Genomic DNA, 22,650 nt, shown 5'->3' with positions numbered 1-22,650 from the left:
ACGAGGACAAGCTAAAGGTCCAGGCCCTAGCTGTCACACTAACATATCGTATAGTTACTGAATTTCAAATTAATGCCATTGTTCTTAAGAGAGGCACTATAGCCCCTCCAATGCCTGGCTTTGTGTATTCTGCCCATGATGTTATGTGGGTGGCCGCAACAGAATTTGTTCCGTACAAACTTTCAGGCCAAGTCAATGCATAAAAGGTGCCCCTCACTTCACACAAATGTGATTTTCATGACCTTTATCGGGTATATATAACATGTACTGTATTGTACCGAATATAAGACAAATCTTATTATAAGACAACCCCCTTAATTAAAGACTCATTTGTGGAAAAAGAACATTGAATGTCAAATAGTCTAGTCCCCTAATACGACCCCGTTTTTTAGGATATTTCAATGGGAAAAAAACATAGTCTTAATTGTATTCAGACCAATAGGGTATTTAACACATGCTATAATATTATTTGAATACAGGGACATTATACTAATTTGGAGGTTACTAATTCATTTAAATTTCTACATATTGCAGTAATGGCTCCAGTTAGTGCAGCTGTGTCAGGCATCCTGATAGAAGAGAGCAACTTAAAAAAGAAACAGATATGGAAGCAGAAACTTCAAGGAGGAAAAATATTCAGGAGTCGGATAACCTACTACAGGTAGGTAGGCGTCATGTCTTTCCAACTAAAATGTTTGTTCTCTTCTACGTGTGAAAAGTGAAGAATACCAGTGTTCTGGAGCAGTGGTTCCCAAAGTGGGGTCCGGGGACCCCCAGGGGTCCTTGAGGGGAGTTCCAGGGGGTCCCCAGTTAAATGATAGTTTGGAACCAAATGGATCCTTATGGCTCTGTAACTCGGAGAGTGTACAAAATGGAACCAAAGTTCGCGTCCATTTGGTTGCATTTTTACACTCTCAGAGTTAAATTAACATTGATTGTACAATATACATTGGGGTCCCAGAGATAGAGGACCGTAGCCGGATTCAGGTCAAACTGGGGGTCCTTGGTATATATTTACAAATGGGGGGTCCGCGGGCTATTGAGTATCAGTTTGGGGGTCCTTGACATGAAAAAGTTTGGGAAGACCCTGTTCTGGAGCTCATCAATTGATTTTCTATGGACATAAAGGCCTATCATACCTACTATGTTATATACAAAAAACAAAGAAAACTGAAAATAAGTAATATTAATCAGACATCATATATCCTTAATCTCCTAATAGTTTGTTTATGTCACGCGTATGCGTACATGAGCATTGACCATGTGTGCTTATGTGATCAATCAATCAATCAATCAATCAATCAATAAGAGCTGGCAATTGTTATTTTCACAACATTTGAATTAGTTTATAATTAGGTTTATATAAGTTTATATATAACAAGTGTGTGGCTATACTAATTATTTAGTGTTTCCGTTGGCTGGCACCTCACAAGGACCGGTTTGCTGTGCACGTTTGGTAACCTGATTGATCATAATGAGACCATACAATAACCATGATAAATTTTAATGCAAAATGCATATACAAAGTGCTGTTCATTTGATATGTAGCAAAAAGGACAAAACATAACAGCTTTCCATAATAAAAAGTTAAACCAATAATAACCATTTCACAGGCAAAATTGACACATTTCCAAAACACTTTTTTTTAATATCTTTAAATATTACAAATAAAGTAAGCTATGGCGTTTACTTGTGTACAAATAATGAACAACAATAGAGACATATTTCAAAGGGCCCTAATGGAAGTGTAGGCAGACATCCTATTGTCAATGGAAATACGGAATGTCACATTCTAGACCTCAGGAGGAACAGTACTGCTAGTGTTGTTATTGTTTTGTCTTAAGGAAAGACAAAGGGACATTTCCTTTTGGCTTGGTCTTGCTGTTGAACTGCAACTCCACTCCAAAGGTCGTCAGGAGAAAAGCACAGCACGTTATTCACTCAATGGCAAATTTGGCAATCTCCTGAACCTGAATGAAATAGTTACTGTACCTCTTATGCGACTGACACATGTAGGCTACTGAAACAGTTTAAAAGCTGAAATCAAGTTGACCCCTTGATTGTCTGAACAGATCTTAAGGACCAGAGAAATTATACCAGGAACAAGTATACTTTAACCCCCATCATTTATATACAATCTGCACACATTACTTCTTCTACACATCATTACTTAGCATTTGCCATTTGCTACACACCTTTGTCCCGAAATAACTTACATAACCATATACAGATATTTTTGTGTGGTTGGTGGCTTTGGTCTATAGTGGAATTGAAACACTGAATCAGCCCTGGCAGTGATCATTCATGTCATTCATTAGCCATTCAAGGAAAACAGGACATCATTTTCACTCCAGAAGAAAATAATTAAAAATAAAACATGTACATTGAAGTACTGTAGAAACAAAATTGGTGTGACTGATATTTACAGTTGCAGTCATTAAAATCGTAGGTACATATCGTAAATATTATCTGTGTTTCACTTAATGCCTGAAGATGCTGCAAAAAGTGCAGAAACCTGACAGCAGTTCTGTGCAGACATGCTTATCTGCATGTCTGCACCATTGTACTTAAATGTACATACTTGATTGTACATATGTCCATTGTTCCATGAACGGAGATAGGCAATTACCAGCACATCTATTGGCAATGTCCAGAGGACTGAGCTAGAGGGAACCTCTTCTCGGGGTTCCCACAGTTCCTTGGGGCGTTGGCCCCCCCAGCGCTAGCCGCATCAAGGCCTAGCGACCGCCGGTAGGCAGCAGAGAGTCTGTAGAGCACCTCGGCGGAGGGTCTTGGCTGAGCGTCAGCCTTCTGCGTCATCAGCATCTCAAACAGAGTGCTGACCTCAGAAAGCAAAGCCCCGCCCAGTGGGCCTTCCTTCTCTGGCGTTTTGCCAAAAGTGGAGAAGGAGCTGGAGTCGTGGTGGACATCGTGGTGGGAACCGAGGTCATCCGGGGATGGCGGCCCGTTTGGGACAAACACGTTGTCGTGGTAGTCTCCAGTGAGGGGGAGTGAGAGCCGAGCCATCCATGCTGGGTCGTGGAAGTCCGCGAAAACGTCATCTGCGGGAACGGGCGACAGACAGGGAGCGTAAGGTGAAAATATGTTGAAGCAGATTTTACAGATGGACACAAGTAATAAACAGCCATGTGTCCTGTTGTTGGTCCCTGCATTTCTGCCGTAGTTTATTCCCCTGACCGTTTCTCTACTTAGACTCCGAAAACGTTTCTATAACATTAGACACTGAACAGTTTCAATAAACAAAATGATCCTTGAACTGTCAAGAAAATGTAATTCCCTAGGATATACGTCAATAATAGAAGGAGCCACTGTGGGAAATAAATGGAGCTCAAGGTTCGGTTCTACTGTACAATTCCCTCAGATAGATTAAAGTGCTGTATGTCGCGTTAAAAACAGGATAAGGGAAATCCTGTTTTTAAGTATATTTTAAGTAAGTATATTTATCTGCCTGTTGTGAACAGGCATTTCCTGCCATCCTCTTGAGGAGCAGTCCTGTCGGAGTGGTTAACGTGGTCGCACACAAAATGAGCACGTACACACTCCAATGTGCTGAAAAGACACTTAAAGCCAAGCCATTTTCTGGAGTCAAGCATTCCAGGCATTTTCGGAGATGCAAAATCAGGGTGTGTCTGAATGTCTCTTTGGCCGACATAAAACCTAGACACTGAATCACTGTGTCTTCCTTTTGTTTTATTCCATGTACCAAATGTATGTAACAAGTAACAACGTTGATTTTGTGAGCTTGAAAAGTCTGATTACACTGAGTGCTGCCTAGCATAGTACATCAGTAGCCTATACAATGGCTTAAAGCAAGAAAAAGGTTAATTCGCAATTGATTGACTTCCTCTTGTTTTTTGGTGCAACGTCTCTTCCTCTAATGTCATTCTCCACTGTTGAATCTAATTAGGTTCATGGCCTGGAAAAGGCTTTACTACTGGCCCTGTGGTCTCTTTCATCTAATCGCAACCAGACGCAAGGCATGTGCTTGCACTCACATTCTCTCTCTCACACACACACACACACACACACACACACACACACACACACACACACACACACACACACACACACACACACACACACACACACACACACACACGTACACACACACACACACACACACACACACGCATGTACATACGTAAACACACAAGCACACACGCCTGTCTCAAAGCTAGATCATCAATAATAACATCACATTGCGTTAAGTAGTGACAGTGACAAAGAGAGGGAGAGAGGGCTGCCTCGAAGCATCTGAACCATGGAGATCATCAAAAGCAGCGCTGAATCACATGGCTGGCGGCCCCTTCTGAAGTCTCCCTCACAACACCGGGACAACTCAGGAGCAGCCCAGTAGCATCGCTAATATGCTGCTGAACCATGTGAAGCAGCCTTCAAACATGCTACAGAGAGACCCAGGCTGAGGCATGCTGGGCCCTGATCAAGGTCTCTTGTGTGCAACTGACACGGAGCGTGGCGAGTCAGCGATCAAAGAAAACTGCCCACATCACAGTGAGAGGTCGAGCAGCTTCAGTTGAAGTGCATCGGCCCTGTAAATAGTGGCCTTTTTCATGACAGCCATATCTTTAGTTTAATCTTTTCTCTTTTAGTTTGTGATTGCCGAAAACACAGCTGTAATTTGGGATAAGCTACTCTCGTTTGCTTGAACATTCTGCACCGACGGACAGAGTGGAGGCTGAAACATTCTCTAACCTTGCCACTAAACTGGCCATCTCTGACCTACAGAGGCATTAGAAGAAGCTGAGCGGTGTTCAAAGCCATACACAAAGCGGAGCCACACACGCATGCACTCCCACACCATAGCGCAAAGCTTTACTCGTGCATGCTATACGCCTCCTGTGTTGACTTTATTACAGCTGGTCTGCCTGCAAAGAGACTACATGGTCCACAAAGTAGCCTGGCTATTACTTCATTATTGGAACCAGACGAATCCTTCTATAGCACACCCAATACCCTGAGGAAACACATGCACTCAAGACCAAAGCCATAAATGCGCATACACCTTGGGAGGTAGTTTGGTGTGTGGTGAAACACAAAGCTGTGGTTACGCCGAAAGTAACCTCAGCAAAGTAAGTAGCCACTGATAGGGCCCATTAAAACCTATCTATCTATCTATCTATCTATCTATCTATCTATCTATCTATCTATCTATCTATCTATCTATCTATCTATCTATCTATCTATCTATCTATCTATCTATCTATCTATCTATCTATCTATCTATCTCATACAGTACAACACCTATAAGACAGACAAACATGCACATTTGTCACTCTGCCCTCAAGCAAAAACTCCTAATAATCTTCAAGGTGTGTGTGTGTGTGTGTGTGTGTGTGTGTGTGTGTGTGTGTGTGTGTGTGTGTGTGTGTGTGTGTGTGTGTGTGTGTGTGTGTGTGTGTGTGTGTGTGTGTGTGTGTGTGTGTGTGTGTGTGTGTGTGTGTGTGTGCGTGCGTGCGTGCGTGCGTGCGTGCGTGCGTGCGTGCGTGCGTGCGTGCGTGCGTGCGTGCGTGCGTGCGTGCGTGCGTGCGTGCGTGCGTGCGTGTGTGTGTGTGTGTGTGTGTTCAGTCTGTGCACGTATGTGCGTGTGTGTAATGTGTTGCCGGAGGTCTGCAAAAATCAATCAGCATCTGTAAAGACAGGCAGACTCACACCTCTGTAATCTTCTCTCGTATTGGCCTGTGTCACTCTACTCTAGGGTGAGTTACACTAGGAATGGTGCCTGCAGGGCAGCGGTGACTCAACTATATGACACAAACACTGGCACGCACACACACACACACACACACACACGCACGCACGCACGCACACACAGACACACGTGCACACGCGCGCACACACACACACACACACACACCTGACCTTCCCCACCCACACAGGATACCTCTCTCTCTCTTTCTCACTGACACACTCACCCCGCCACCGTCCTTTGTTTCCTCTCTGTTATACTAGCTGCACTGACTTAAAATGAATCTCTCTCAATCTTCACACAAGGATGAAAAAATCCCCTTACTGAGCCCCAAGGCTCGCTGGGTAAAAAAAAAAGATTCAGTGTACTAGGCCTTTTATCAGCATGAACAAAGGCGGGCCCCCTGGTTAGAATGTACCTCTGTCAAGAACAATCTCAGGAAGAAGTTATATGTACTGTATGTAGGCCTATGTTTACCATAGTACCCTATATGGCGGGCCCCTATTTTGTGTAATTAAAGTCATTTTTTCTATTCCTTTATTCAAAATTTGTAAAAAGATATTTGTACATTTTCTTTTTTAAATAGTCACTCAGCGGTGCGTTGTGAGCTTGTAGATGGGCTATTTGAGCTATTTGTCATAGGGTGATGACAGTCTGTTTCTGCTTGCTGCGTGGTATTACAATCTTCATTAGAAGACTAATTTTATTTTTAACAAAGACAAAGACGCTCTCACTATTTCCAATTGATCTCTAAACCCAACCTCAACTGTCACACACTGCTTTCTCTCAGTCAAGCACACTGCTTTCACTCTCTCCACCTGTAGGCATACAAGCCTTTTCCAGCAAATCTCTTGACTTACACCAACATTGTTGTTATGTTATGAAGCATTTCGCTGAGCAACAGTTTGTTCATAGAACTAAGAACTAACACCACCATGATGCACTGTCACGATTGTACTCTTGTCACAAGAGTCTTGTGACAGGATAAAAATGCAGATTCTGACGAGGTAGGGTGACGTGATATTGACGGTATGAAATATACCAGCATTCATTAAATTGAGTGGGAACAGGGTTTCGTCGTACCAGTGTTGTTGAGCAGGTTGGCAATGCCCTCCTCCAGCTGGGGGTCTATAGGAGAGTCTCTGCCTGCCTCCCAGTCTACGTCTCCAGCCTCGCTCTCCCCATGGCCACTATCCTTGGTACTCTGCCAATCCTGACAGTCCTGTCCTCCAGACCTGGAAGAGAGAGAGAACATTCAGGCATTTGAGCCAACAGGAGTATCGATCACCACCACAAGGGATTGATTCTAGGTTGTTATGGACTTCCAACTGATGGCATTTACAGGGAAGGTCAGCACACTCACCAGACTGTACAGTATAGTAGGCTATAAAGGTTTAATACTACTAATACTTCTTTCGTGTATTAATCGTTTTTGTTGCCTGGTATAAGACCATACTGTAGGCCCTACAATAGAGTGTACAAACCATCTTGATTTTGAGCTCAGGTTTTAGTTTATGCCCACGTCAACGTGACATTTATCAAGCAATCATTGATTGTTTGATAAATGACACACACACACGCACACGCATGCATGCACACACGCACGCACGCACGCACACACACACACACACACACACACACACACACACACACACACACACACACACACACACACACACACACACACACACACACACACACACAATCTTTATCAGACTGAGTGTAAAGACAGGCTGAGACAGGAAGTCTCTCTGCCAGTCGGTGATGTAGATATGATGTAGATAATGAACATGTGTGATATAGGACTGGACGAGAGTAGTCATCACTAGATGTGATCATGCAGCAGCAGCCCACTCCCCTTACACAGATAATAGAGTGCCTTTCTGTGGTTCTTTCAGCTCATTTACAGCATGTTATGGGCTCCTTAAAGGGCTACATGGTTGTGTGCTGTAAATAGCAGATCTACAAGCTCACCGTGTTCTTTAATTCTTAAAAATCACCGGGAAAACACCTATTGAACATTTTATCTTCAAGAATAGTTGGGTCCTTGGAGACAGGCCTACATGGACGTATACTGTGTGTGTGTGTGTGTGTGTGTGTGTGTGTGTGTGTGTTTGTGTCACTTAATGTATGCGCATTGCGTACCTGCGCAGCAAGCATGTGCACGGAAATTCCTGAACATGATGAAGTCCACCTGATTTGTCATCTATCTATGTGGTATCAAAAGCTGGTGAAGTGATGTCAATTCTTATCTCATCTCTAAGACAACATTGTGGTTTTTGAAGGTGCTGCTTCCTGGCACAGAGTTCTGAGTCACACCATCACTACAGTAAACACTTGGTCTTGCTATAGCCTGTCCCTTGAACACCCTTCTCTCTCTCTCTCTCTCTCTCTCTCTCTCTCTCTCTCTCACTCACTGACACATATACCCACACACAGGTACCCATGGGCTTATGAGACATGCTTCCTGTCATTTGAGGTTAAGACCACTTCCTCTTTGATCGACATCTTCTCTTTTGTTCAGTTTGAGCTCATTGACTAATCTTTATGTTTGGACCGGCAACAATCAATCAAGCATGAGCAAATTGTGATTCAAAAGGCAGCTACAGTTGTTTCACTCTCCGTACCTGTGTAGGATGTGATCAAATTAGGAGCGGTACTGTTTCTTTAAGTCACATGGTCCATGGATAAAGTTAGTGTCATGTGACCTCTGCTGTCAAAAGCACATTGGTTTGATCATAAAGCATAATATGAAATGGACTACACAAGCCTGCAAGGGTTAGTGGGAGGACATAGCCTGCTTTCTAGCAGACACCTGGCTCTTAAACAAAGACGTGATAGTCTGAAAAAAGACAGGGGGAGGAGAACAAAGGGAAAAGAAGAGTTTTTATATTCCCTCTGGAGCAGCATGAATTTAGGCATATGTTAAACACCTCTGAAAGCTGCAAATCCTTTGGTTTTTCCACCCAACACGTACATGCTGAGTTTCTAGTTTTGTTGCTTATTTTGTCTTGTAGAGCTGTTTTTTTTAGATGAAGAGGAGGGTAAATGAGCTAACCTGCCGGCACGATGAGAGTACTTGTTGCCACGGAAGTTTGGAATGGGTTGCAGCCGGCCTTGGCGGAGCAGGGTCAGGAGCTGAGAGATCTGCTGCAAGGAGGAAGACAGGAGAGGCCAGTTAGACTTGGAGTGAGACCATGCTACACAGTGACAAACAGTTCATCTTAAACCCATTTAGAACAGTTTTCTGAAAAACCAGATGTTTCTATGTCAGTGGTGCTCAACCTTTTTCATGTCAAGGACCCCCAGAATGTATTTGTATGCGGACCCCTATCTGACAATCTGTTGTTCCAGGCACCCCCCCAGAAGCAAAGATTTGAGTTGAAAACGTTCGCCGTGAAATAATATATTCAAAGATTTAGCCACATTTTCACGATTTTTCCAAAATAGCAGATCTACAAGCTCGTAGCGCGGCACTCGGTGCCACGCTATGAGCTTGGGGTTCCCGTCCTGAATGGGTTAAATCGGCACAAGCCTTTGACGAAAAAAATACTTTTGATTTCTATTGACTGATTGACTGACTGATTGACCGGTTGATTGAGCCAAGATTTCCATCAGAAAAACGTTAGAGCTGTGTTGTTCTTGAGAGCCGGCGCTACCCCCGCCTTATATGGCAGACGTTGCCTATGGACCTTTAATGTTTGTTTAGAGCACTAAACGTGACGTCATGTGGCATGTTTGTTTACAGCGCTTTAAACAGGATGCACACTCACATTAGACACACCAACGGACCGACATGCGGAAACACCGGTCGGACATGCGGTCGAACATGCACTGCGTGCGGTTAGGGTTAGAGGTAGGTTGTCGGTCTAATGACAGTCGGACCAATAGTATGTCTAAACTAACCACATTTGTTTATTATTACCAGGCTTCACTTCACACATATGATTTTTTTGGTGTCTATTTGACCAAGTGCTTCAATCTTCAGTTCTTCACTATCAGTTAGTTTAGCTGTCTAAGAGATTAACAAGCACTGTAGCACTGTCAGGTGTGAAATGGATACATATTATTTCTGTATGAGAACTTAACAGTATATATTAATGTGGGATCCTAACAATGGCCAGGTCCTCACCATTTTATGCTGACAGCTTTGTAGTATTAGCGGACGCTGTGGACGTGGCCGTCTGTGTGTGCATGTTTGTGTGTGCATGTCTGTGTGTGCATGCCAGTGTGCGTCGTCAATGTGAATACGTGCATGTACGTAGTGTTTCCGCGTAGGCTATAGTATTTGTGTGTTTATGCACACGTGCGCTTTTTGCAGGGACAGGAAAGGGCCTCTGCGTAAAAGACTATTCTTCTTTGACCCGTTTCCTTCCAGGATAGACCTCAGAAATATGGACCTGTGGGGGGGTGATGGAGGGGTGTGGGGGGCAGCAGAAAGTCCCTCCCTCAGTCCACCAGGCCTCTTCCTTAGGGTCCTCTTGGGAGAGACCTCAGAGGCCTAAGTGCCAACTAGGGCGGGTAGCGCAGGACGCTGAGGAAAAGCTGGGTTAAGAATCAGCCTCCGGCTTCCTGCTCTTACTAATGGAATTCACGTGAGGCCGTCGGGACGGGCCAAAGTCTTTGTTCTCTGTCTGCAGGGCGTTGTTGTCAGCCTGGACTCTAACATTCTATATGTTTCCATCCTAATGGTGGGAAGGTTGTCAGCATGGACTATAACATTCTATATGTCTCCATCCTATTGGTGGGAAGGTTGTCAGCATGGACTATAACATTCTATATGTCTCCATCCTAATGGTGGGAAGGTCAGCATGGACTATAACATTCTATATGTCTCCATCCTAATGGTGGGAAGGTTGTCAGCATGGACTATAACATTCTATATGTCTCCATCCTAATGGTGGGAAGGTTTGACTACCACAGCACGTCCGCAACTGAAAACCTGAAATGGTATTGAAGTACGAAAGGACCCAACAGTGTTGCACGTAATACCAAATTGAAATACAGACAGACGTGTGTGTGTGTGTGTGTGTGTGTGTGTGTGTGTGCGGCGTGCGCGTGCGTGCGGCGTGCGCGCGCGCACATTCGTCTGACCTACAATAATTTTGCTCAACCAACTGAGTCTATAGTAACCATAATTTCTATATTACTAAACCATAGATTGTACTGCAATTGTGACCTGTAAGTTATTATGGAATTTCTCAGCTGCCCCATTGCTGTTTGTCTTTCGTCACAGAAGGCTCAGTAAGAGTGATTTGGGCCATTTGTAACGGACAGTCTGCAGCCCTTACATGTCAAAGCGGTGTTACCTTACACCACACATACACTGCAGTTTACTTTGGCTGGCTTCGCTTCACCCCCATAAAGGATCACAGCACTTCACTGATTCTTCCTGGCACCCCCACTCTCATTCTTTCAATACAAATCTGATATGTGATATTGAGTAGAAAGGATCGGTCCTATTTCTCAGGGGAGGGTAGGGGAGCCATCGGCTCAACTGTCTCTGACACATGAGCACCTGAATAAACGCTATGCTTTAGCTCTAAAATCATCTGTCAGCTGTCCCTTTAGGCTGTCTGGTTAAGTCATGGAACAGGCTAAAATAGCAGAGAGGCCACATGGGAAATTTTAAGGGAAGGAGGGGCTCTCCCTCACCATGCTCAGTAATGGATTTCTCGTTAAACCTTAAGGTCAACAATTTCTGCAATAACTTTGCTTTGGTTATACACAGAGACAAAGTAAAACAATTAAGGACCAGTGTGCTAGAATTAAATAAATTAGTTTATCATACCTGTACTTCTGGTGAAGCCGCGGACAGCTCAATGGAGTTGTCCCCAAAGGCGGCCATGGACAGTCGGACCAGGTTCCTCAGCATCTGCCTGTGTTCAGCATCCTGCCTCCCTCTGCCCTCTGAGCTCCTGGGCCTACGGAGCGTTGCTTGTGACGACGATGAACCCGGCGCCTCTTCCTCCTCTCCTTCGGGTCTGCTTTGGGAGTCGGGGTCGGTGCCGCGCTTAATGGTGTTGGTGTGCGACCCGGAAGAAGACGAGGAAGTATTTCTAGAGTTGCGGAGGGTCCGGTACGGCGTCGCCGGGGTCCGAGGCAGAGTGCCGTCCAGTTCTATGCTTCCGGGCTTCCTGAGTGTTCTGCCGTGGGAGATGGGTAGAGTGGCGTCGCCCTCTGGATACCCCTGGGGATGCACGCAGGACGTCATCGATGCTGCCGCCATGCTGTATTGGCTTCCAGAACGCTGCTCCCCGGTCATCAGGGGCAGGGGATTCAGTGGCTGGGCCTCACTCTCGTTCTCTTGGGGCTCTTCCTTTCGTCCTCTGAGGACAGGAACTAGCTGAATGTCTGACTTCCTGATGTTTTTCTGCGGGCGCCGCGGATGGCGGGTATATGTGGACTCGGCCTGTCTGCAGTTGTAGGCCCGGTTGTCCCGTTTCGCAGGGCGGCAGAACGTGGTCACCAGGGCGATGGCTAACAGTAACAGGAGGCACGTGGCACCAAGGCAGATGGCTATCATCATGGTGAAGCTCAACTGGCGGTGGTTGCCGGGAGACGAGTTCTTGAGATGGTCCTTCAAATTAATGAAGGTCATTTCCATGGTGGCTTTTGTTACCAAGCTGGGAGTTCCCATGTCGGATACAGAAATGTCCACCTTGAATGTTTTCCCAATGAGTTCGGTGGCATTGGTGGTGTTGACAAACAGCTGCCCCGTCATGTGATTCAGCCAGAACAGCCCAGTGGGATTGCCGTCAGTGATGAGGAAGCTGAGCTGTCCATTCAAGCCAGAATCTGGGTCTTCTGCTTGTATGGTTGTAGCCAGGAATCCCACGAGTCCATCATGTGCCGGGCGATTGATGGGTGAATTGGTGGATCCCTCATCCACACCATTCCCCAGTTCGATCACAATCTCCCCCCTGTCTGCGTTGACAGGGACACTTAGAGATGCCACTCCTTTTACAGGCTTTGGGTCAGTGATGATTGGGTAATTGTCGTTGACGTCTTGGATATCAATATGGACTATGGTGGTGCTGGTGAGAGGGGGGTGGCCCTGGTCAATGGCCTCCACAATGAATGAGTAGGTACGGGACTCCTCGTAATCCAGAGATTGCTGGACGCTGACCACACCACTGGTTGAGTGGATGGCAAACGACGCTGTGGGTGATCCGAGTTCATTGGACTCCCGTATGGAGTAGGACACCCTTCCACTAAGCTCCAGGTCTACATCATGGGCATTTACTTTGAGAGCATGGTAGCCGGCAATGTTGTTTTCCTCAAAAGAAGCCCTGTAGTTTGAGGTGGAGAAGACCGGGGCGTTGTCATTCTCATCCAGCACATGAACAGTGACGTGTCTAACACAGGACAGTGGAGGGTCGCCATAATCCTGGGCGAGCAGTGTGATATTATACTCCATAACCTTCTCTCTGTCAAGGCTGCCATTGGTTACAATCATGTAATTGTCCCCATGGATTCTTTTGAGGCGAAATGGGCCAGATCCTTGCTGGATGTGGGCATTCATTTTGCCATTGTCCCCTGAATCTGCATCGGAGACCATCACCAATGCCAGGAATGTGTCCTCTGGTGCCCCTTCCAACACGGTGGCTACAGGCGAGTCAGGCGGCGTCCAGGTGATGTGGATCCTCGGTGCATTATCGTTTACATCCTTTAGCTTGACATGAACTTTACAGTGAGAGGGGATTGAGTTGGGTCCATGGTCGCGGGCTTGAATGTCCACCTCATATGAGTGCTTGGCCTCGTAGTTCAACAGGCCTTTCAGAGTCACGTCCCCGGTTTGGGGATGCACACTGAAGAGTTTCTGTACCTCTGGAGGTGCATGCTTGCTGAGGGAATACTCCACTTCCCCATTAGCGCCTTGGTCAGGGTCAGTGGCCTTGAGGTTGACGACTAGTGTTCCTTGGGCTGTGTCTTCAGCCAGCTCCACAATGGGTGTACTGTCCTCAAATGTGGGGCTGTTATCATTAGAGTCCAGAATGTTTACACGGACTAATGTGCTCCCTGACCTAGGGGGGTTCCCCTTGTCCCAGGCCATCAGGGTGAGGTCGAAGGAGGCCTGAACTTCCCTGTCCAGCTCTTTAATCACCACCAGCTCTGACTGCTTGGTCCCACCTGGGGCCACCCTCACATCCAGCGCAAAGTGTTGGTTGACGGATAACGAGTAGGTCTGGAGACCATTGGGCCCGGCATCAGGGTCCACTGCTCTGTCCAGCGGGATTCTCATCCTCAGGGTGGCCGTCTCCGAGATCTCCACCTCCTGCAGAGGGCTGGGGAAGCTAGGGCTGTGGTCGTTAAGGTCCATCACTTCCACGCGCGCCCGCAGGAATTGCACAGCGCCACCTTTCCTGTACAGGACACTGAAGGCCAGCTCGCACAGGTCCGCACCTCGGCACAGCTCCTCCCTGTCCAGCTGGCCGAGGGTGGAGATGAGGCCATCTCGGGCACCGACAGAGAAGGGCAGGGCCTGCCCGTGCTCTACGACCTGGAAGTCCTCCAGAGAGCCGGTTTCGTCCCTCTGACGCAGGTCGTCGACCAGACGGCCGACCCGCGTCCCGGCCGGCTGCTCCTCCCAGACACGGTACATGAGGGTCAACGGCGACGACTCGGAGGAATGGGCCTCACAACTAACACTCAGAACCAGCAGTAGAACCAGCAGCATGATGGTGGCAGATAACAGCTGTCTAATACCTAAATGGGCATTTTCTATCATTCAGAATGACAAGGATATAAGGCCACTCAAATCTTATCAAATTATGTAACTATAACTTATACTGTAAAAGTTGATTTTGTTTAAGTAAAAGTAATATATATGGATGTATTTTAACAACCGTTCAAAAATTACTACTATTAAACATTACTACAATCAAAGGATGGCATGTAACAAAATCTCCAGTGGATTAACAATAATCTTGTTGAGGGCTATAATATAATAAAATAAAATTAATAAAAATGAAATGTTTAATAATAATATTCTAAACTACGTGAATACGTTGATTCTAAGAAGATAAAACTGACAAAAACTGCAGTCTAGACACGACATAATTACAGAAGTATATAATTAGAATAACAGCCTCTATCTTCCGCTCACACAATCCTGCTTGCTGCACAACACACAATAACTAATAACTATACACTAGTACACAATCTATCCTACTGGATAACGCCGTTCTACCAAGAGCTCCATTCAAAACCAGCTTTTTCCAACACACACCATCCAGATTCCAGACAATGGTACAATACACTATTCTACCCACTGCTCAAATATACAACAGCCCTGCCTACTAGCATTACTCACTCACAATGCTGCTGGCTCCCATACGGTATTCCTGCTCTCAGTAAAAGTTTGGATCTGACTGAGTGAGGAAGTTTGGATACAGGACTCCACATGCTGGGAAGGTCACAGCCAATCAAAACGGAGGGGGTTGTTCCTCCAAATGCAAATCCAGGCTCTCTAGTCTCGACGCATGAAAAAGTTCAACTCTGGCGATGCTGGGCAGAAGTTGAGAGAAATCTGGAGTGCTTTTAAAGAAACGTGATGCCTCCTCTCCAGCACCCCCCCCACCCCCACCCCACCACTAAAGTCTGGATAAATTTATCACAGGCTGGATGCTGGCATCTTAAATCATTTGCAAAATGTGACATTTTACCCCAGAGGGGTCCAACACACTACAAGAGTGCATGTATCTGAAGTCCGTCTCAGTGATGAACATTCTGGTCTCGTGACAACAAAAAGAAAGATACGATAAGTCTCCCTCATAAATATGGAGAATGTGAATCAACTGTCATGAAGAGCTCTGTTCAGTATGCTTTAAAGTCATCTCGTGGAGACACTGAGGCTTTTCTGTTAAGCACCACAGCAGTAAATTCATTCGCTTGCTTGGTTTTTAAAGTCTTGTGCCTGATCTTTACAGCCATGGACATCCAAGAAAGACAATGACAGCCATTGTCAGATCCCAAGGACCTACAAACCAACAAAATGCAGAAGTCATTACTATTGGGGACCTTGGAATCGTTGAAAACACCAAATGACAATGAAATAAATGCAGAAGCATGTTAATAATAAGGAAAAAATGTCAAATGGGTTGTTTCCACGTGTTAAAAATTAGTTATAGGACCAGTTTTGACAAACCACAGCTGTGGCTGTGCTTAATGTTTTTCCAGCTTGCCCAACGCTTATTTATCATTCAATGCTGACAAAATCCTGCGTCCGACAAAGAATCACACAGAAATACGTTTCAAGCATATCACTTTCCTTTCAGTTTGGAGGTGGGTGGGGGGGGTCATGAAACCTAAACAAAGCCATCGACGCTGTCAGCCAATGAAAGCTTTTCACAGAGTGATAATGCAGGCCAGGGGGGTGATAACTCTGGGAAAAGATGATTGCGGAGATAGAAGAAAACCACTGTGCCTGCGGTACGTTTTCGGGGTCACAGTTGAAGTAGGGCTCTGGTCTCCACATAAGATACCAGTTGATACCCCCCCCCCCCCCCCCCCCCCACACCAACCTCTTCTATCCAAGTGAGACATCCTGTGTGGTACACAGAGGGCATGGGGTCAGCCAATACGATTAGGATATCTCTAAAACAAACACGGCATTACTCTCACGCATTCTAGCCCCCACTCTGAAGCTTATTGCAACTCTGTGAGTGTGTGAGTGTGCGTGTGTGTGCGTGCGTGCGTGCGTGCGTGCGTGCGTGCAAGACTGTATCCTCACACTTTGTATGCATGTCTCCACAGTTGCTTAACCAGTGCACCAAAACACATTTGCACATGTCCTTATAGATGGTCCCAACAGCACAAACACACACACACGCACGCACACATCCACATGTGCAGTGTGCACTCTGCAGTCTAATTAATTTAACACGTGTGTAAATCTTCACATCTGTACACGTGGTAGTGGTACTGAATAAGTTCTACTTAGAAAGTTAACAACAAAGTGTCTATTAAAGCACACAATCCATAATCCATCCATGTGACCAGCTCTTGTTTGCACATTTTGGACAGACAGTATCTCCTGTGGCCAAGGGGATTCCCCTTTGAATGAGCAGTAGATGTTTGGTTTCTCACCGGGGGACCATGGGTTTGAATCCTGGTTGTTACATGTGGTCAGTCAGAGCAATGAACCAAAAGAAACAACCTAGGTCAAGAAGTAATTAAAACATACTGTGTCTGTGTCTGTGTGTGTGTGTGTGTGTGTGTGTGTGTGTGTGTGTGTGTGTGTGTGTGTGTGTGTGTGTGTGTGTGTGTGTGCGTGTGTGTGTGTGTGTGTGTGTGCGTGTGTGCGCGTTGGATGATTTTTTTTTTCATGCAGTGGAGCATTCCCTGACTAAACCACACGCAAACATGCACACGCTGTGAACACACACAATCATGCACAGACCATGCAACACGGACATGAATGATTTTGTTTACATTTTGTTTGCATGCATGATTTTCTGTATTATTTCATTTTGGGTTACAGTGCCTTGGAAGCATGCAGACAGATATTGTCAATAAGAAGAGCAGTTTGGCATTAACGATATATTGAGCAGGTGCTGGGCATGAGTTTTGTGTGAAGCCTTAGGCTTATTTTGGTACTCACAACTACTTTCTAAGTAACATAGTTTCCTGACCAAGCATCTCAACTTTAGCTGATTCTGTGGATTATCTAAGCATTCTGTCAATCTATCAAGGCAATTTTATTTGTATAGCTGCACAATTCAATGTGAATTAAAAGAATATCAAGCAAAGGAAAGACATTATTATACAATGACATTAGGATGCATAAAACAGTAAAGTAAAAATAACTCAATCAAATTCAGCGGCAAACAGAAAGGTCTTTAGTTGTGTTTTAAAATAAATAAGAGTTGCAGCAGATCTGTAGGTTTCTGTTCCAGAACTAAACTAACTAAAACTAAATGCTGCTTCCCCACGTCTATTTGGGTTTTAGGGACAGAATGCAGACCTTTCCCAGATGACCTGAGAGATCTGGGACCAGGGTGGTTCACGATATCGCACAAGACCAGAAATGTATATGTTGGGTTGGCCCTAAACCATTCAAAGCTTTATAGACCAGTATTTTCAAATCAATTATCTCACACACAAGGATTTAACAACTTGATATGCTCCACTTTCTTGGTATTAGCACCACTCTCAGATTGAAAATATCACTGAGGATTTTACTGTGCAGCCACAGCCAAAATTGACCTCATTGTTGACTTTGGTAGTTGGTGGTAATAATATCAGACACCATCTTTTGTAAATCTATACCAGCCAATGTTTTCCTCCCAAGGGCAGTGTGGTCTGGACTGAGTCAGACATCTGTAGCCTTAGGTCTGAAACACAGTAAGACCAGAGTCTCGTAGAAATACCTTGCTCTACCTTTTGTTAAACTTATAGGTCTCTCCCCTCTATCTCTCCTTGCTCTACCTTTTGTTACCCCCCCCCCCCCCCCCCCCCCCCCCTCTCTCTCTCTCTCTCCCTTCTTCCAGGCGTTCATTCTGTTTCTCTTTATCTCATTCCACCTCTCGTCTACAGTATGTGTCCCATTTATCCTCTCTAGTCTCCACTGATGGCAACACAGAGATACAGATGGAGCTAGTTCCAACTTATCTGTCTCTGGTCCCTCAAAAACACGCACGCACGCACGCACGCACGCACGCACGCACGCACGCACGCACGCACGCACGCACGCACGCACGCACACACACACACACACACACACACACACACACACACACACGTGCAAACAGTTCACTTGGCTGGCTCCAACCACAGCTTTGATGTGGCTGAGTCTTGATGCTTAATGCCTGCACGTCTGATTGCCACATTTGTACTCTGTGTGGACGTATGTGTGTGTGTGTGTGTGTGTGTGTGTGTGTGTGTGTGTGTGTGTGTGTGTGTGTGTGTGTGTGTGTGTGTGTGTGTGTGTGTGTGTGTGAGAGAGAGAGAGAGAGAGGTGTGTGTGTGTGTGTGTGTGAGAGAGAGAGAGAGGTGCGTGTGTGTGTGTGTGTGTGTGTGTGTGTGTGTGTGTGTGTGTGTGTGTGTGTGTGTGTGTGTGTGTGTGTGTGTGTGTGTGTGTGAGAGAGAGAGAGAGAGAGGTGTGTGTGTGTGTGTGAGAGAGAGAGAGAGAGGTGCGTGTGTGTGTGTGTGTGTGTGTGTGTGTGTGTGTGTGTGTGTGTGTGTGTGTGTGTGTGTGTGTGTGTGTGTGTGTGTGTGTGTGTGTGTGCGTGTGGCTGTGGGTCGTGCGAGTGTAGGATTTCAACATAAACACAACCTTCAGAGAGAGAGGTGTGTGTGTGTGTGTGTGAGAGAGAGAGAGAGGTGCGTGTGTGTGTGTGTGTGTGTGTGTGTGTGTGTGTGTGTGTGTGTGTGTGTGTGTGTGTGTGTGTGTGTGTGTGTGTGTGTGTGTGAGAGAGAGAGAGAGAGAGAGGTGTGTGTGTGTGTGTGTGAGAGAGAGAGAGAGAGGTGCGTGTGTGTGTGTGTGTGTGTGTGTGTGTGTGTGTGTGTGTGTGTGTGTGTGTGTGTGTGTGTGTGTGTGTGTGTGTGTGTGTGTGTGTGTGTGTGCGTGTGGCTGTGGGTCGTGCGAGTGTAGGATTTCAACATAAACACAACCTTCAGTGTACACAATCCCCACACCCCCCACAGCTACTCACTCCAAACAACTCAAAAATGTCCTTTCTCCTTTGGTTTTTCCTGGGGTTTGGGTGCCTAAACATCATTGTGCTTTGAAAACAATAGCTGGTGGTGGTCATGGAAAACAGGAAGGTGAGAGAGAGGAACCGAGCCACCTCGACTCTGAGGAGAAAGCTACTATTTCTGATGGTTTCCTGACAGATAGAGGATATGTTACGGACACTGGTAAACAAGACAGAGCAGCCAAGAAGTGAAGTGACGTGTACGTGTGTGTGTGATTGTGTTTGTTTGCGTGATCACAGTGATTATAGATGTGGTAAAAATACAGTTGCAGACAGAGACACTGAGGTATACGGGGACGACGAAGCAAACACACACAGGCTGCAGCGATAGCTGCTACTGTAGGCAAAACATTTGGACAGATAAGCAAATAGACTGAACAAAGAAAAGGACGTTCGTGTTTGTCATGGCACCGCCGAACGGATGTCTGCGCCACTCTTAGATACACAATAAACATAAGAATACAAGATGAGTGTTTTCTCTTCTCATGAAATAGACTGAGTGAGTGGGTGAATCCTGTTGCTTTTTAGACGAAGGCGAGGGGAGGAAGGCAGGTTAAGGACTGAGTCAGTGGAGACATCGCTTGTGAGACACTGTCACTCAATATTTGAGAGAGTGGTAGTGATTTTTCTTTTTTTAACATTGGATATACCGCCACTAAACTGTGCAACGTTTGTGAGTAGGTGTAGTGGTAGAGGGAAGCGACAAACGTGGGAAAAGGATGCCATATTTCCTGCAGCTGTTGGTGAACCTTCACACGTGCACACGTGCATGCATTCATGCCCATCCACAAAGAGGAAGAGATACAGACGGACGGACGGACGGACGGACGGACGGACGGACGGACGGACGGACGGACGGACGGACGGACAGACAGAGAGTACAGAGAGTACAGAGTGTACAGAGAGAGAGGGAGAGAGAGAGAGAGTATTCTCCAGAGTTTGTACAGTGGTTGGTGGCGTAGGCCATAAAGTGGTGAGGTACTATTTTATGCAGAATAAACATGGTTTCCTTGGCAACAATCACAGACAGATTCCAGCCATACTGTGTGATTAGTGGTCAGAGACTAAAATGGTTTGTATCTGCTTCTACTGTGTCTGGTCAGATTGATACATTCACTTCAAAATGTCCCAAGTTTATTATAGTTTTGTATTATGACATTCTTTTTTATTTCGTTTTGAGTTTTTGTTTTCAATTTCAGTTTAGTTTCGATTCGAAAGCAGGTTTGCTGGATTTGTTTTTTATTGTATTCATGTTTTTTTCCAATTAAGGCTTATGTTAAGTTTGGTTTTAATTAGTTTTAGTGTTAGGTTTAGTTTCTTATTGTAATATGGATTAGTCAAGGGAAAGATAGGAAAAATAGCTAAAATAGCCTATCTACAATCTCACAACGCAGCGCATCGTGACGCATTGTGAGCATACTATAGCATGCTGTTTTTCATCATTTTTGAGGATTTGAAAAAAAGAGGAAAATCACTCCGAGACCATGGGCTATAGTCCATGGTCTCGGAGTGATTTTCGTCTTTTTTTCATATCCTCTTTTTTCATCATTTTTGACCATGGGCTATAGCCCATCTCAGACGGCATACTATATATAGCATGCTGTTTTTCATCATTTTTGAGGATTTGAAAAAAAGATGAAAATCACTCAAGACAATGGACTATAGCCCATGGTCTCGGAGTGATTTTCGTCTTTTTTTCAAATCCTCGTTTTTCATCATTTTTGACCATGGGCTGTAGCCCTGAGCCCATCTCAGACGACATACTATAGCATGCTGTTTTTCATCATTTTTGAGGATTTGAAAAAAAGACGAAAATCACTCAAGACAATGGACTATAGCCCATGGTCTCGGAGTGATTTTCGTCTTTTTTTCAAATCCTCGTTTTTCATTTTTGACCATGGGCTGTAGCCCATCTCAGACGGCATACTATAGCATGCAGTTTTTCATCATTTTTGAGGATTTGAAAAAAAGACGAAAATCACTCAAGACCATGGTCTCGGAGTGATTTTCGTATTTTTTTCAAATCCTCGTTTTTCATCATTTTTGACCATGGGCTGTAGCCCTGAGCCCATCTCAGACGGCATACTATAGCATGCTGTTTTTCATCATTTTTGAGGATTTGAAAAAAAGACAAAAATCACTCAAGACAATGGACTATAGCCCATGGTCTCGGAGTGATTTTCGTCTTTTTTTCAAATCCTCGTTTTTCATCATTTTTGACCATGGGCTGTAGCCCTGAGCCCATCTCAGACGACATACTATAGCATGCTGTTTTTTATCATTTTTGAGGATTTGAAAAAAAGACGAAAATCACTCAAGACAATGGACTATAGCCCATGGTCTCGGAGTGATTTTCGTCTTTTTTTCAAATCCTCGTTTTTCATCATTTTTGACCATGGGCTGTAGCCCTGAGCCCATCTCAGATGGCATACTATAGCATGCTGTTTTTCATCATTTTTGAGGATTTGAAAAAAAGACGAAAATCACTCAAGACAATGGACTATAGCCCATGGTCTCGGAGTGATTTTCGTCTTTTTTTCAAATCCTCGTTTTTCATCATTTTTGACCATGGGCTGTAGCCCATCTCAGACGGCATACTATAGCATGCAGTTTTTCATCATTTTTGAGGATTTGAAAAAAGACGAAAATCACTCAAGACAATGGACTATAGCCCTTGGTCTCGGAGTGATTTCCGTCTTTTTTTCAAATCCTCGTTTTTCATCATTTTTGACCATGGGCTGTAGCCCTGAGCCCATCTCAGACGGCATACTATAGCATGCTGTTTTTCATCATTTTTGAGGATTTGAAAAAAAGACGAAAATCACTCAAGACAATGGACTATAGCCCATGGTCTCGGAGTGATTTTCGTATTTTTTTCAAATCCTCGTTTTTCATCATTTTTGACCATGCGCTGTAGCCCATCTCAGACGGCATACTATAGCATGCTGTTTTTCATCATTTTTGAGGATTTGAAAAAAAGACGAAAATCACTCAAGACAATGGACTATAGCCCATGGTCTCGGAGTGAATTTCGTCTTTTTTTCAAATCCTCTTTTTTCATCATTTTTGACCATGGGCTATAGCCCATCTCAGACGGCATACTATAGCATGCTGTTTTTCATCATTTTTGAGGATTTGAAAAAAAGACGAAAATCACTCAAGACAATGGACTATAGCCCATGGTCTCGGAGTGAATTTCGTCTTTTTTTCAAATCCTCGTTT

The 22,650-nt window shown here is 45.0% G+C and overlaps 1 protein-coding gene across 1 annotated transcript; it reads right to left on the bottom strand.

Moving 5' to 3' along the window:
• Positions 1–1,532: 1,532 nt before the first annotated feature.
• On the bottom strand, positions 1,533–15,059 carry pcdh12 (protocadherin 12). Its single transcript, XM_079510864.1, has 4 exons — positions 11,520–15,059; positions 8,787–8,878; positions 6,812–6,963; positions 1,533–3,062 (listed from the first exon to the last, which is right to left on the bottom strand). The coding sequence occupies exons 1-4, from the start codon at positions 14,457–14,459 to the stop codon at positions 2,638–2,640; spliced, it is 3,609 nt and encodes a 1,202-aa protein (XP_079366990.1). The 5' UTR covers positions 14,460–15,059; the 3' UTR covers positions 1,533–2,637.
• Positions 15,060–22,650: the final 7,591 nt, after the last annotated feature.

Source organism: Electrona antarctica, assembly GCF_951216825.1.
Source record: "Electrona antarctica genome assembly, chromosome: 1".
In the NCBI taxonomy this organism is placed as follows: Eukaryota; Metazoa; Chordata; class Actinopteri; order Myctophiformes; family Myctophidae; genus Electrona; species Electrona antarctica.
The sequence above is the reverse complement of the archived record's forward strand: the minus strand, read 5'-3'. Positions and strand labels throughout refer to the sequence as shown.